The following is a 14,698-nucleotide window of genomic DNA, read 5'->3' on the forward strand; positions in this document are numbered from 1 at the left end:
AAAGAGGGAACTTGAAGCACGTGTTAAGCACACTATCACAAGGATGAGACTGAAGACTTGGCTGGCTTAAATCAGGTTTCGTCTCTACTCAGAGACTGGCTGCAAAAATCACTTTCCAGGTGGACAGGCAGACAGGGAGAATGCATCACAGCCAAAACCAGGGTGCTGGAACTGAGATTAGCAGTTGCCATGGAACAGGAGCATTTACATGATCCTGACAGATACCACAGAAAATCCAACACATGGAATATATGATTTGGAATTCCAGATGTTTTCTAACTATTTAACCTCTTCCTGTCCAGCCCATGCCGATAAACGGCCAGACGGGAGCGTTGCTGATGCTGGGGGACGTTTTAAAACAACCCCCACGTCCATTGCCAGTGCGCGCTTCCTGGGAGCGCGCAGCGCCGCGATCTGTGCCCGCTGTGTCCACTGTACACACTGGAAAATAGAACGATGTACAGAACCGCTGTGTGAGGTCTTGATTCATGTGATCAGTGATTGGCCAATCAGTGATCACATCAACAGTAGTAAACAAGATGTCACTGCCTGACATCATGGTTTACTACTTGTGAATTCTGTGAATGATCACAGAGGTCACATGGTGCAAGGCTATTCACAACAGCCTTGTACCGTGTGACAAAGCTGTGACCAATTACAGCTCTCACAGTATTTCTCAATGGCTGCAGGAATGCAGGCAGAGAGAAGCAGAAATTATTGCTATTATAGCCTTTATGGGTGTAGACGCAATCAGTGTAAAAAAAAAATCTTCATTACCCCCCACAAGTAGTACAGTGTCACTATGGTGACACTGTACTGCTAGGGTGATGGTATGTAAAAAAAAAACAAAAAAACATAAATAATAATATAGAAAAAATAACATAAAAATGAAAAAAAATTTAAAAAATATTTTTTTTTCTAAACTGATTTGGTTTTTTTTTTTTTTTACCAAAAAATAGCTGAATACATTTTGGCCAAAATTTATGAAGAAAGATTATTTATTTGCAAAACATTTTTATTTAATCTTTGGTCTTTCATTTATATGGCAAAAAAAAATAAAAATCCCAGTTGTGAATAAATGCCACCAAAATAAAGTTTTATCTGTCTCAAAAAAATGCTAAACATTTAATTTGGGTACAGTGTTGCATGACCACACAATTGTCACTCAAAGTGTGACAGCGCTGAAAGCTGAAAATTGGCCTGGACTGGAAAGGGGTGAAAGCGTCCGGACTTGAAATGGCTAAACGTGCAACTTTTCTATAAAAAGAATATATGATGATCGTGCCATGTTGATCCTTGTTCAGGCACTTCCTGTTATGGGGTAACAACTGTTTCCTAATTGTCCTCCTAAAGGTGCATAGATTAGGAGACAGCCGGACAGATTGGGGTAGGTAGTTCTATGGAGAGAACCTCGGGAGAAATCCTGGAGGTGAGCATAGGAGGAGGTGACATGGGAACTAGAGAGCAGAAGGTCTTGGGAGGATCGAAGAGAGCAATTCGGTTGATATTTTGAGACCAGGTTGGTGATGAAGCTGGGGGCAGAGTTCTGGATGGCTTTAAGTTGTTGTTAGTATTTTGAATTTTATTAATTGGGCGAGTGGAAGCCAGTGGAGGGATTGGCAGAGAGGGGTAGCAGACACTGAAATGTTGGTCAGGTGGATGAGCCTGGCAACAGTGTTCATGATGGACTGGAGAGGGGATAGCCTATGTAAAGGTAATCCAATGAGGAGGGAGTTGCAGTATTTGAGGCAAGAGATAACCAGGGAGTGAATTTGGAGCTTTGTGGTATCATTGGTTAAAAAGGGTCATATTCTGGAGATGTTGGGGAGGTTGAGGCGGCATGATTTGGACAGGCATTGGATGTGGGCCTATCCAAGGATAGTTTGGATTCCAGGGTTACCCCTAGCACCCTGGCATGCAGGGATGAGCTGATAGTGGTGCTATTGATCCTAACCGAGAAATCAGTCGAAGAAACGTGGGGGAGGAAATATTATGAGCTCAGTTTTGGATAGATTGAGTTTTAGGAAATGGTGTGACATCCAGTCTCATATGTCTGTTAGTAAATCGGTGATACGTGAGGAAACTGATGGGGTGAACTGAGGAGTAGAGAGATAGATTTGTCAGCATAGAAATGGTATTGGTAACACTGAAGGTACGATGAGATAGGTAAGATTCGAACCAACGGAGAGTACAGTCATGGAGACCAAGTATATAGAGTTTTTTTTTGAGGAGGGGGTGGTCATCTGTGTCAAAGGCAGCGGAGAGGTCCAAGAGTGAGAGTACAGAATAGTGACCATTGGTTTTAACAGTTAGTAAGTCATGTGAGTTTTAGGAGAACAATTTCTGTGGAGTGTTGTGGGTGAAATCCAGACTGAAGGGGATCGAGAAGGTTATTCTTAATAAGGTGGCAGCTCAGCAGGTTGTAGACTAGACGTTCAAGGAGTTTGGAGGCAAAAGGGAGTAAGGAGTAAGGAGATGGGTCTTAGGTTGCTAAAATTGGTGGTGTCCAGTGAGGCTTTTTAAGTTTGGGGGTGATTAGTGCATGTTTTAGAGAGTTGGAGAAGATGCCAGTAGAAAGGTATGAGTTAAAGAATGAAGGATAGAGCCAGAGGGTGACCATAGTATTTGTGAGAGAACAGGGTCCAGGTGGTTAGGTGGGCTTTAGAAAAAAGTTTACCAACCTCCTCTACAGTAGCTTTTGCAGTTCCGAGTAGGGGGGTAAATCATCTGAAGGACAAGTGGTTAATTATTATTATAATTATTATTATTGGTTAGTGTTAGGGGTTAATTAATTTATATATTATTTGTGTATTACTATAAATTATTCATTTAATATATTTATTTATAATTATTATTTTATTTCATGTGATTTTTTTTTTTTTTAATTACTGCATTTGAGCAGAAAAAAGTGCAACAAAGTGTGCAAAAAACTCACTCAAAACAGGGTGGATTGCACATATCAATGCATTTCTATGGAGGAAAGAATGCTTAAAAATTTGCACCAATCTGCCCGAATCGAGCTACAAAAGTAGCTCGAAAACTTTTTGAGCTTTAGGTGTTTGGCTTCAGGTGACTTATAGTGTAGATGTGAACCATCTCCATAGAGAATAATTTATTTTTCCTCCCCAAGCATTTTGGAGCTTCGAGCTACAAAACACACAGGTGTGAATGGGTCCAAACAGTTTTGAATAAAAATTTAACACATTTTGTAAAGATGAAAAAAATGTATTGCCCCTAAAAGCAAATCCAGGAACAATATTTAGCTTGTGAGGTCCCAGTTTCATACTTCAAGCTACTGTATATTTTTTCTCATTACACAAAGTAAACAGATTGGGCTTGGCTGCCTTCAGGTACACCAGTATATGCACTCATTAGATGATTGTTAAGTTTGAATAAGTTAAATGAGGCAATAGTCTCTTATCTCAGCTTGCTTTCTCATTTATTCCATGCAGCCTGAATTAAATTATCTTTGTCATATGTGATTCAGTAATAGCTGAGACTGGCATCTTTATCATTTCCTGTACAAAGGTTGAGTTGAGTGTGATAAATGTGTACTACTGCTGAAATAATGTGTATAGAATGCAAGTCGGAAAAACTGTGAAGACTGTCATGGAATTTATTTTACTAATTGCTTGGAATTTACCAAAAATATACAGTATGCATAGTGACTTTATACATTCAAGTACCATTAATGGTAATAATTTATTAGTGTCTTTAGACTGTGGTTGTGATTTTATAATTTATAAGTCAAAGCAGATTACAGTACATATTTAAATGGGTAATTAGAGTGGATCCACCACTGCCATTTGTACATGTGGAAAAATACACCGATCAGCCATACCATTATGACCACCCACCATGGCCCATTGAGGCATGAACTCCACTAGACCTCTGAAGGTATGCTGTAGTATCCAAGCCATCAGCAGCAGATCCTTTAAACCCCAAAAGCTGTGAATTGGACTTGTTTTTCCAGTACATCCCACAGCTACTCAATTGGATTGAGATCTGGAGAATTTGGAGTCTAAATCAACACCTCAAACTCATTGTTGTGTTCCTCAAACCATTCTTGAATTCATCAGACCAGACCACCTTCTTCCATTGCTCCATGGTGCAATTCTGATGCTCTTGTGCATGTTGTAGGTGCTTTTATTATTATAATTAATATTCCAGGTGCTTATATAGTGCCATCAAATTACACAGTGCTTTACATATATATTGTACATTCACATCAGACCTTAACCCTCAAGGGGCGTATAATATAAGGCCCCTAACTCACATTCATACATACACAAACTAGGGACAATTTAGACAGGAGCCAAGTGACCTACCAACATGTCTTTGGAGTGTGGGAGGAAACTGAAGTACCTGGAAGAAATCCACAAATTCACAGGGAGAACATGCACCTCCATGCAGGTAGTGGTTGGCATTCAAACCAACAACCCTAGTGCTGCTAGGCAAGAGTACTCATCACTTAGCTACTGTGCTGTGGACACAGGTCAACATGTGCACCCTGTCAGGTCTGCCTCCATGAAGCCCCATATGCAAGAAACTGCGATGCACTGTGTGTTCTGACACCTTTTTATTGCAACCAACATTACCTTTCTCAGCAATTTGAGGTACAGTAGCGCTTCTATTGGATTGGTCTTGGCTGCCCATGACCCCGATTTGCCAGTTTTCCTTCCTTGGACCACTTTTGGTAGGTCCTGACCACTGCAAACTGGGAACATCCCACAAGAGCTGCAGTTTTGGAGCTGATCTGACCCAGTCATCTAGCCATTACAATTTGGTCCTTGTTGAAGTCGCTCAAATCATTACACTTGTCCATTTAATCTGCTTTCAACACATCATCAGGGACAACATGTTCACTTGCTGTCTAATATATCTCATCTACCTCCAGATGCCATTGTAATGAGATAATCAATGTTATTCACTTTACCTGTCAGTGGTCATAATGTTATGGCTGATCTGTGTATATACAGAGTCATGCAATACCAAAAGACATGCAATTCATGGAATGTAAATAGACTAATGAGCTTAAAGTGTATCTAAAGCATCTATATTTAGATAGAATAGGGAGTAAGGTTGGAACCTCTATCAGGTTTTCTTGCTTACTGTGGCAATTTCTCTGTATGTTCCAGTGACCACGGTCACTGTGGCAGAACAAGAGAAAATCCAACATTTTAAAGTGGTTGTTAACACTTAAGTTTGTTCACCTTCATACATTCTATGCATGAAGGTACAAAAAAAGTATGTATCCAGCTCCCCCCTAATCACATTCTTATACTTACCTGAGCCCAATCTCAACCCAAGAAAGAGTATGAAAGCAGAGGCTCTCTCCTCTTTCTCCCTCCATACATGGCAGATTGATAGCAGCGGGAGCCATTGACTCCTGCTGTTGCCGTCAATCAAATCCTATGATGAGGGAGACGTTGGCAGGATCTAGTTCCTGCTGTCTGTTTCTATTGACACAGACAGTTGGGCTTGGAAGCAAGCCTGCATGAGTGCCCCCAGAGAAAACCGCTTCCTATGGGGCACTGGTTGAGAAGGGGGAGCCAGGAGCTCCAGCATGAGACTCAAGAAGAGGAAGACAGGGGCTGCTCTGTGCAAAACCACATTTGTTCGTTTTTTGTTTTAAATTTACCTTTAGAATCACTTTACGTTTTAACTGGAACATAATTAGGGACTTTCAGTGGGGACATTTGTTGAGGTGACAACTAAGAGGGGATTTCCCCCATTGTGGAGTGATTTTTCTCTCACTTCCTATTGTATCTATGAGATCATACAAATACAGAATCAGCATGTCAAAGTATTTAACTGAAAGTTTTTTATTTTAAGTTTTTCTTGTGCTACAACTGACCCTTTAATTTCTGCCTTACTTGAAGTTGGTACTGCATGAGTACTTAGGTGGCTTTTTTGTCTCACAGGAAAGGACAAGTGCAAAATGTATGCCAACTAACAGAGTCCCTGACACTGCACACACAGAAAGAAAGAGGCGAGACGTGGAAGGAAAATACTGAAAACAAGATTACACCCAAAGAAGAAACAAAAATAGTAGAAGAAATTAAAAAGAATGAAGAGAATGAGGTAAACAATAGACATGTATCAGTGGGTCTGCTGTGACACTGACATAGCATGCAGTACAGTCCATAAATATTTATAATAATTATTCCTCAAAAAATTATATATATATATATATATATATATATTAATTAATAAAATATATGAAGGAGATTAATGGAGGAAATTTACTAAAACAATTCTGCATAGAAACAAATCAGCTTTTAGGTTTTATTGTCAGAGCTTAATTGAACAAGCTGAAGTTAGAAGCTGATTGGCTAACATACCTGCACCAGATTCGGAGTGCTCCACATTTAGTAAATCTTCCCCAATATGTCATCATTTTTCAGGACTCAATACATCTAAAGTACGCAAAACCCTATCCCATGTTCTATGTACACCTCTTATGCACAAACAAAAGACTTTTTCTGAGTGGTAACGAGCATGTTAGTGTTGTATAAAGTGCAATAAAGGTAGGTCAGATTTATCCAACTAACTAACACTTCCAGAGATGTACCGATGAAAGAGTTATGCCTTTACATATTAGGCATTAACTGGAAAAACCTTCACAATATTAATGGCCAAATAGGCAGCTGCATTGAACAATATCACAAGCAATGAAGAATGGCTGACATTCAGTAACAAAAGATTCAATGCATTTACCCAAACTTAGTGTTTCTGGCTTGAATTAAGATGAACTGATAACCTAAAACCATGCTATGATTTTTTTTAAATTCCTGTCTCCTCTCTCCACTAATCTCTGTACTTACAGGCTCTGTTTCACCCATGAATTGTAGTTGCATTGTTTTCACCTTTACCAGGCCAGATTTGCTTTGAATGCTTATATTTCAACTAAGCGGTTATTTTCTTCCTAGTCCTCTTTCCTAACCTTATTTTTTTGTGTTATTCCTCTTCTTCATTTCACCCTTCATTCCCTTTTTTATTTAAAAAGAAGAGAAAATCCCCTTCCTCCAATTAAACAATGTGAATCAAAAACATAAAGAAAATAAAGAAAAATACATGATGGGACTGATGGAAGAAATAGAAGATACGGTTATTAGCTGCAGGCAGGATAGGCTTCCCTGAAGAAATAGGTTTTCAAGCATCACCTAAAAGTGGACAGAGTAGGTGATAGTCGGATAGATTGGGGTAGAGAGTTCCAGAGGATGGGGGAGGCTCTGGAGAAGTCCTGGAGATGAGCATGAGAGGAGGAAGCAAGGGAGCTAGAGAGCAGGAGGTCTTGGGAGGTCTTTGTTTTTTTGAGGAGGAAAGGATGGTCCACAGTGTCAAAAGCCACAGAGAGTTCTAGTGGTAAGAGTATGGAGTAGTAAATCATTAGTGAGTTTTAGTAGGGCAATTTCAGTGGAGTGTAGTAAGCAAAAGAAAGACTGTAAGGGGGTCAAGAAGGTTGTTGTCAGTGAGGTAGGAGCTCAGACGATTGTAGACTAAGCTTTCTAAGGGGTAAACGGGAGCAGGGAGATAGGTCTTAAGTTGTTCAGATTGGTGGGGTCCACTGAGGGTTTTTTAAGTATAGGGGTGATCAGTGCATGTTTTAGAGAAGAGGAGAAGGTGCCAGTAGAAAGGGAGAGATTGAAGATGTGAGTGAGGGAGCATAGGACAGAAGAGGGTGACCATAGCAGTTGTGAGGGAACAGGATTCAGGGGACTGATGGTAAGATGGGTTCTGAGAAACCTTAAGTGACCTCTTTGGTAGTAGCAAGGTCAAAAGGCTTGTTTTGCCGTATGGAGGGAGAAATTGCATTTTAAGAAGGCAGATTTAAAAAGGATGACTGCTTGCTGGGTTTTGGTTTTACGCCACAATTGCTCCAGTGCACGGCTATGTCTCTTAAGATTTCTGGTGTCGTCAGTCTGCCAAAGTTGTAATGGTCGGGGCCTGATACTTCGTGTAGTTAGAGTAGCAAGTGAGTCCAGTGTGGATGAAAGTGAACTGTTGTAGACAGAAGTGGCCAGATCAGAGCAGGACAGGGAAGATATTCTGTCATAGAGGTGTTCAGTTGCAGAGTAGAAAAGAGAAGGATTAAAGTGGTGAAGGTTTCTGAGGGTAATTGTTTGCTGCTCGGAGGGATAGGTGGTTGAAGACAAGGACAGTGTGAACGTGATGAGGTTGTGATCAGAGAGAGGAAAGGGGGTGTTGGTGAGGTTGTAGGGAGTGCAAAGATGGAAGAAAACAAGATCTAAGGTATTTCCATCAGAGTGAGTGGAGGACTATGTCCATTGTGTTAAGGCAAAATAAGAGGGATGTAACTGGGATGTTAACATTAATGGGGATGTTAAAATCACCAAGAATAATGGTGGGTATTTCAGAGGAGAGAAAGTAGGGTAGTGAGGCAGAGAAGTCATCAAGAAAGCATCACATTGGTCTAGGAGGCTGATAGATCACTGCAATCCTCATAGAAATGGGAGAAAACAGCCGTATGCAGTGAGTCTCGAAAGAAGAGAAGCATAGAGAGGGAGGGGTAGGAAAGAAAAGCAAATAAACTCCACCTCCTTTCCGACCACTGGGTCTGGGTGAGTGAGTGGGCCTACAGAAGCATTTTAAAAAATAAAGTTGTTAAAAAAAAAAAATTTAATTAAAAAAAAAACATTGGCCTGTGACTTCTGATGCTTTGCCATAAGAATGCTCTCCAATCCAATTGTATGGGTGGAATTTTGAATTCCCAGCTTTCACAGAAGATAGCAGTGAGGCATCATGATGTCACCTGTACTTTTCAGAAGCATTGGAAGCCAGGGCTAAGGTAAGTATTTTTTTCTAAACTTCAAAATGCCTATGTAAGTGATCTGTTTTTGGGTGTTTGGGGTTTTCAGTAGAGTGGAGTGGACCTTTCATTTTTATGGGATGTCTACTTCTGAGTGTTCTTATGAAAGTTCTATAGGACCTTCTTATACTTGAAAAATAAATACTTGAATATTGCTCACTGTTAAGCAACTATAGTTTGATATACACTGTACAATATTTGTAATACATGTACTGTGTGGATTCTGATATTCTTTAAAAAATGGATTTTGCTGTAGTCACGTTAGCTTTCAGTGCACAAGGGAAATTCCTTAACCCTGGTTAAAGATTAACTCAGTATATGGAACTACCTTGGTTTAAAAAAAGAGTTATTTTTTTCTAGTTAAAAGGTATAGAACAAAACACACTGGTCTTATGTAACACAATTCATTTAATAGGTGAATATTTATGAAGAATTCCTCTCACCATTAGAATGTAAAATCAGTGATTATCTGTGGCCTAGAGATGGTAAATCTGATGTGAATTTCTAGATGCTGACCTGGAGCGAATGGTGACAGTCTTCTCCGCTCACCGCTGCACTCACCTGTTTCTTTTTTCGCCTGTGTTGTACTCATGCTTCATAAGGATAATTAGCAACCCCCACCCAGAAAAGGCATACATAAATTTAAAAAAAAAAAAAGTAGTGATTTTTTAAGCAGATGTGATTGGACCCAAATTACCTTGATGTATGTCTTGTTTTGTAACCTTGATACTATCATTTGTGCATTGCTGTTTTTCCCATCTCAAACCAGTATCCAACATCGTATACAACATTGCATATTTACATATATAGCAGATATTTTATATATCTATTTATATGTATCAATGTTACTTAAAGTGGAACTGCACTGCATCTGAGCACCACAAACCATAAATGCTATGCAATTCAAAGGAAACTCCCACATCCATCCATGTCTCCATGCTTTATTTTGCTGAGAAATCATTTTGAAAAACACTCCCTAGCATTTCTGTTCAGGGTCATCTTGAGTAAGGGCAGATGATTCATGTAGCATTTACATCCTGGAATTCATCTACCCTCATCAAGCATTGGCTGAGCTGAGAATCCTTGCTCCCCTCCTGGGATGACTCCTGGGATGTACAGTATGAATTTTCCAGCACCTGAATATTCTGGAAGCACTTTGAGGTGGCCTGCCAGATTGGTATCCAGTCATCCAACGATAAAGATTCTGTAGGTCTTGAGACCACTGACCACAGTAAGAAGGCTACACCTCCATTAAATGGTCATGGATGGACCAATAAAGACAGGGTGCCTTTATTGCTTGAAGAGGATTTACATATTGATTAAAATCTTGTAAAGTCTTTTGGAGAATCAAGGTTTTTAACCAGGGGTTTGATGAAATGACTTTGAAGATACTAAAGTTCAGTAGAGGGGATGAGGTAGTTAACACAAAATTGGGCAAGTGTTCACAACCCTTTTACTGTCAGCATTGACTGATTTGTCTCAAAACTCTGGAAAATCCATCAAGAGAAAGAAACCTTATCTGATATTCCTGGTGGAAATAAGGGACAGTCAAACATTTGGAGAATGGACAAATGAGGGTATAATAAACCCACAGAATACTTGCAGGAATCCCACATCTTCATTGTGTACACCAAGATTGGGTTTAGCTGCCTCTGCCTAAATGTAGGGGGAAGCCAGGGAAGGGAGGTTATATGAGTTGGATGGACCACCATGACCCAAAGTGGGAAGACTTGTCTGGTATAGAATTGAACTAATGGTGTTATTTGGGCTGTCATATAATAGTGCCGTATATTTGGGATCCTGAGTATTTTAGGGTAAAAGAGAATGTGGTGTGACAGTTGCGGGTGGCCTGAAACTTGTCATTGTAATATTCCTTTGATATGGAAGGGTATCCGAACCCTAAAAGAGTAAAGTAGTTTTGGGAGATATGACATGGATGCTACCGAACCATGACAAAGACATATTGTTCTAAGAGGAAAGCAACTTCCTCAAGTGTTGTAATAGTGGTGGTATGTTAGCATTATAACGTGAATCATATGTAAGTGTAAGGATTATTCCCAGGTAGAGAAGAGCATTTGTCCATTGATATGGAAATTGGGTTTGAAGATGGTGTTGTATTGCTTGGGGTAAGGAAATTTTCATTGCAATAGATTTATTTGAATTGACATATAGGCCAGAAAGTCCTGTGAAGCGTGCCAGAGGGCTGTAAGAGTAGGAAGCAAATTAGTCGGTGTTGTTAGATATAGAAGCATATCATCTGCAAATAGCGCAGCTTTATGATGTACGCCCACTAATTTCAAGCCTGTGATGTTAGGATGAAGTCGGATTTGGACTGCCAGGGGTTCAAGTGCCAGCATAAAGAATATTGGTGACAATGGGCATCCCTGTTGGGTACCTCTTCGAATGGGAAATGGAGACTGTACACCCTGGTAGCAGAGCGATACTGATGGGACACTGTATATTGTGGAGATCCATTGCAAGAAATCATCGCCCAACGCTGTAGAGTCAAACGCATCCAAGACAATGTATCAAACACTTTGTTCATATCTAGCGACAATAGTATAAGTTCTTGGGAGACCATATTTTCTTTTAGGTTTTTAAAAAAAAAACAACGCTCTTCTTGTTGTGGCCATATTGTGTTAATAAAAAAATAGTACACTTTCTATTTAATTCCCTCTGTCCTATTGGAGAACAATGTCAAACCTATATAAAATACAAAATGGAGATTTAAGTGTAAAGTAGCACACAACAAGATTTATTTTATAGTCCTTTTCCTACTTTACCTGTTACTGATTTTGCAATTGCTACAGTTACGTGCAAATTTGTTTAAACAAAAAAGTTAGATTAGCTTTTAGTTTTGTGCTCAGACTATGACTCAGTGTCACATTTCCATGACAGTAGTGGAAGTCCCGAATTGTTCACATGAGGTAAGCATCAGGAAATGTTTTACAGATTTCTCAGGTAAATATTTCTACTCCATAATGCAAGAACCTAGTCATATTGATTTTTGAGCAAAAGGTCAAGTCCAGTGAATTACATTTATTACTAAGAAGTTTCTTTATTCAATTTGTATAAATTGATAGATTCAAATCTTAACAAATAGGCCCCATACTTTGAAAGTAAATACCATAAATGGTTATTTACAATGAAACTATTTTCTATAATAGAACAACTGAGTGTAAAGCTGGTCGTAGATGGAACAAAATTCAGCCGTTTCAGCAGGGACTGGCCAAATTTCAATCCATCTATGTTCCTGTTCTTGATAAGTTGATTTAGCAATCAACTTCTCGTGAATGGGCTTGTTGGAAAGTACTGCTTCAATCAGCGCTGCAGCGCTGATTAGTTTATTCTGCCAGCGGGGGAGAAATTCCCATAACCACCAAAAATGTGTGGATGGGGAAAATGGTTCAGTTTTCTAATTCAGCCATTGGCTGAATCTTTTCATTTAGCCCACTGGCTGACTATATGACCAAGCTGCGGCTCCATGTGTGAATGGACACATGGAGCAGCAGGTGCCCCCATAGCAAGCTGCTTGCTCTCGGGGCACCCGACAGGAGCAAGGGGCCAGAAGAGCCTGCGGAGGAACCCGAGAAGAGGAGGATCCAGGCTGCTCTGTGCAAAACCACTTCACACAATAGGTAAGTATAGCATGTTTGTTATTTTCCCCCTAAAAAAATTAACATTTAGAATGGCTTTAAGCCTGGGAGTTATGGCAACTCTCTGTGACTCCTCAGGAACAAAATAATGTATGGGCAGCACAGCGCTTTCATGGTTAGCTCTTCTGCCTTTCAGCACTAGGAAACTCAGTTTAAATCCCAACCAGGACACTAGCAGCATGGCATTTTTTGTGTTCTCCCTGCGCTCATGTGGGTTTATGCTGTGTACTCTGCTTTCATCCCACATTCCATAGACTTGTTAGTAGTTTAACTGGTTTCTGTCTTAATTGACCCTAGTATGTGTATGTGAACAAGGGACCTTGGATTGTAAGCTCCTTGAGATAAGTGTGACTGATATGAGTGTACAGTACAGTATGTAAAGTGCTGCATAAATTGCCAGCACTATATAAATAACTATAGTTAAAAAAGTTAAAAAGGGGGATTTTGCCAGAGAGAATCTGTAGTGCATGGGTCAGAGGCCACTACAGCTACAGACAAAGATGATTCCAGTTTTGCCCATAGCATCCAGCATAACTGAGAACTTTTACCTGGATAAGGTAGAGGAGGGGGCCACACCTGCCATAGCTAAGGGAGACTCAGAGAAGTGTAAAGACTTAAAGGGGAAGTACAACCAAACCTTGTTTGGCTGTACTTCCCCTGTGGATCACAGGAATGCAGTTTGTTCTGTACTCCTGTAACCCATTTTCAGCCGACAGTGGGCTAAAGTTTGCTGTCGGCTAACGTCACTTAGCTGGTCCAGGCTGGGTAAAGATCCTGACTTTAATTTCCAAGGAGCAGGGCCCTCCTAACCCTCTTGTATTGAACTGTATTGTTGCTGTATTGTCTCCCATTATATTGTAAAGCGCTGAGCAAACTGTTGGCGCTATATAAATCCTGTATAATAATAATAATCTTAGATTGTAAGCTCCAAGGATCAGGCCCTCCTAACCCTCTTGTATTGAGCTGTATTGTTGCTGTATGGTCTCCCGTTATATTGTAAAGCACTGAGCAAACTGTTGGCGCTATATAAATCCTGTATAATACTATAATATAAAGACACCCCAATGTCTGGACTGGCATCTGGCTCAGCCTCTCAGTGATTCGCTGAGAGCCTGAGACAGCTGCTCCCTCTCCCTTCACAGCCCATTGCTCCAGTGAGCGCTGGGGGTTGAGGGGGGAGGTAGAACAGTGATTGACAGTCACCAGCTCTCTGCTCATGGATCATTGAAAAGTAAGCGATCAGTGGTGTTTGATCACTCAGTTCTCTCTTACAGTTGGTGGGGGACAGATGCAACATCGGACCAGTCACCTTTTAACCAGAGGGCAACAGTCCAGGCTGTCTGTGTCAGGTCCCTGGGGAGGGATACTGCAGGCTGCCCCAGAACTGTTAGTGAATTGTGTACTGGAGGGGCCTGATGTACCTGGTTTTCTTAATTGAAAACACCAGGTAAAAGCCTTGAGTAATGAAAAACCCACTGCTGAAAGTGGGAGAGTTTTAAAGGAGAAGTACAGCCAAAGCTCTTTTGGCTGTACTTCTTCTGTGGATCACAGGAGTGCAGTTTGTTCTGCACTCCTCTGACCTGTTTTCAGCTGACTGCGAACTTCAGTCCGCTGTTGGATGACGTCACTCAGCTGGACTAGGCTGGGGAAAAATCCTGACTTCAAAGTCGGGATCCATCCCAGAGTCTGGAGCGTTACCTGGCTCAGCCTCTCAGCAAAGCGCTGAGAGGCTGAGTCAGCTGCTCTCCCACCTAGCACAGCCAGAGCCAGGGGAGAGAGCGGCTCTCTCCCCCTGAGACAATGGTGACTGGCAGTCCCTCTCTCTGCTCATGGCGGCGAGGAGAATTCAGTGATTGGCAGCCATGTGTTTACTGAGTTCTCACCCTTAGAGTCAGCAGGGGACAGATGCAGTATTGGACCGATGCTGCATTCACCTAGGTAATTATAAATAGTAAAAAAAAAAAAAGAAAGCCATACTTCTCTTTTAAATAGCTAGAGGTGACCAGGTGACTGTAGGCTGCAACAAGGACTAACAAAAGACTAAAATAAAGACAGTTTACAGCCTTACCTTGCCACTGCTAATAAACATTATGCATACTACAATAAATCACAGTGTAAATACCTCTTTTTTAAATTTTCAGTGGTACCTGATCACACAGCTCTGTTTGCTATGTGTCAATGAGAGGCTTACTGTGGCTAGTAGGAGGGG

The 14,698-nt window shown here is 40.7% G+C and overlaps 1 protein-coding gene across 1 annotated transcript in view; it reads left to right on the plus strand.

Moving 5' to 3' along the window:
- SH2D4A (SH2 domain containing 4A) overlaps positions 1–14,698 on the plus strand; it is a 119,356-nt gene that overhangs the window by 53,112 nt on the left and 51,546 nt on the right. Inside the window, exon 4 of the mRNA XM_089675292.1 lies at positions 5,925–6,084. Within this exon, the coding sequence (XP_089531418.1) occupies positions 5,925–6,084 (160 nt within the window). The remainder of the gene's footprint in view (positions 1–5,924; positions 6,085–14,698) is intronic.

The sequence above is a fragment of the Staurois parvus genome, unplaced genomic scaffold (genome assembly GCF_062004578.1).
Source record: "Staurois parvus isolate SC_StPar_1 unplaced genomic scaffold, SC_StPar_1.0 ptg000013l, whole genome shotgun sequence".
Lineage (NCBI taxonomy): Eukaryota > Metazoa > Chordata > Amphibia > Anura > Ranidae > Staurois > Staurois parvus.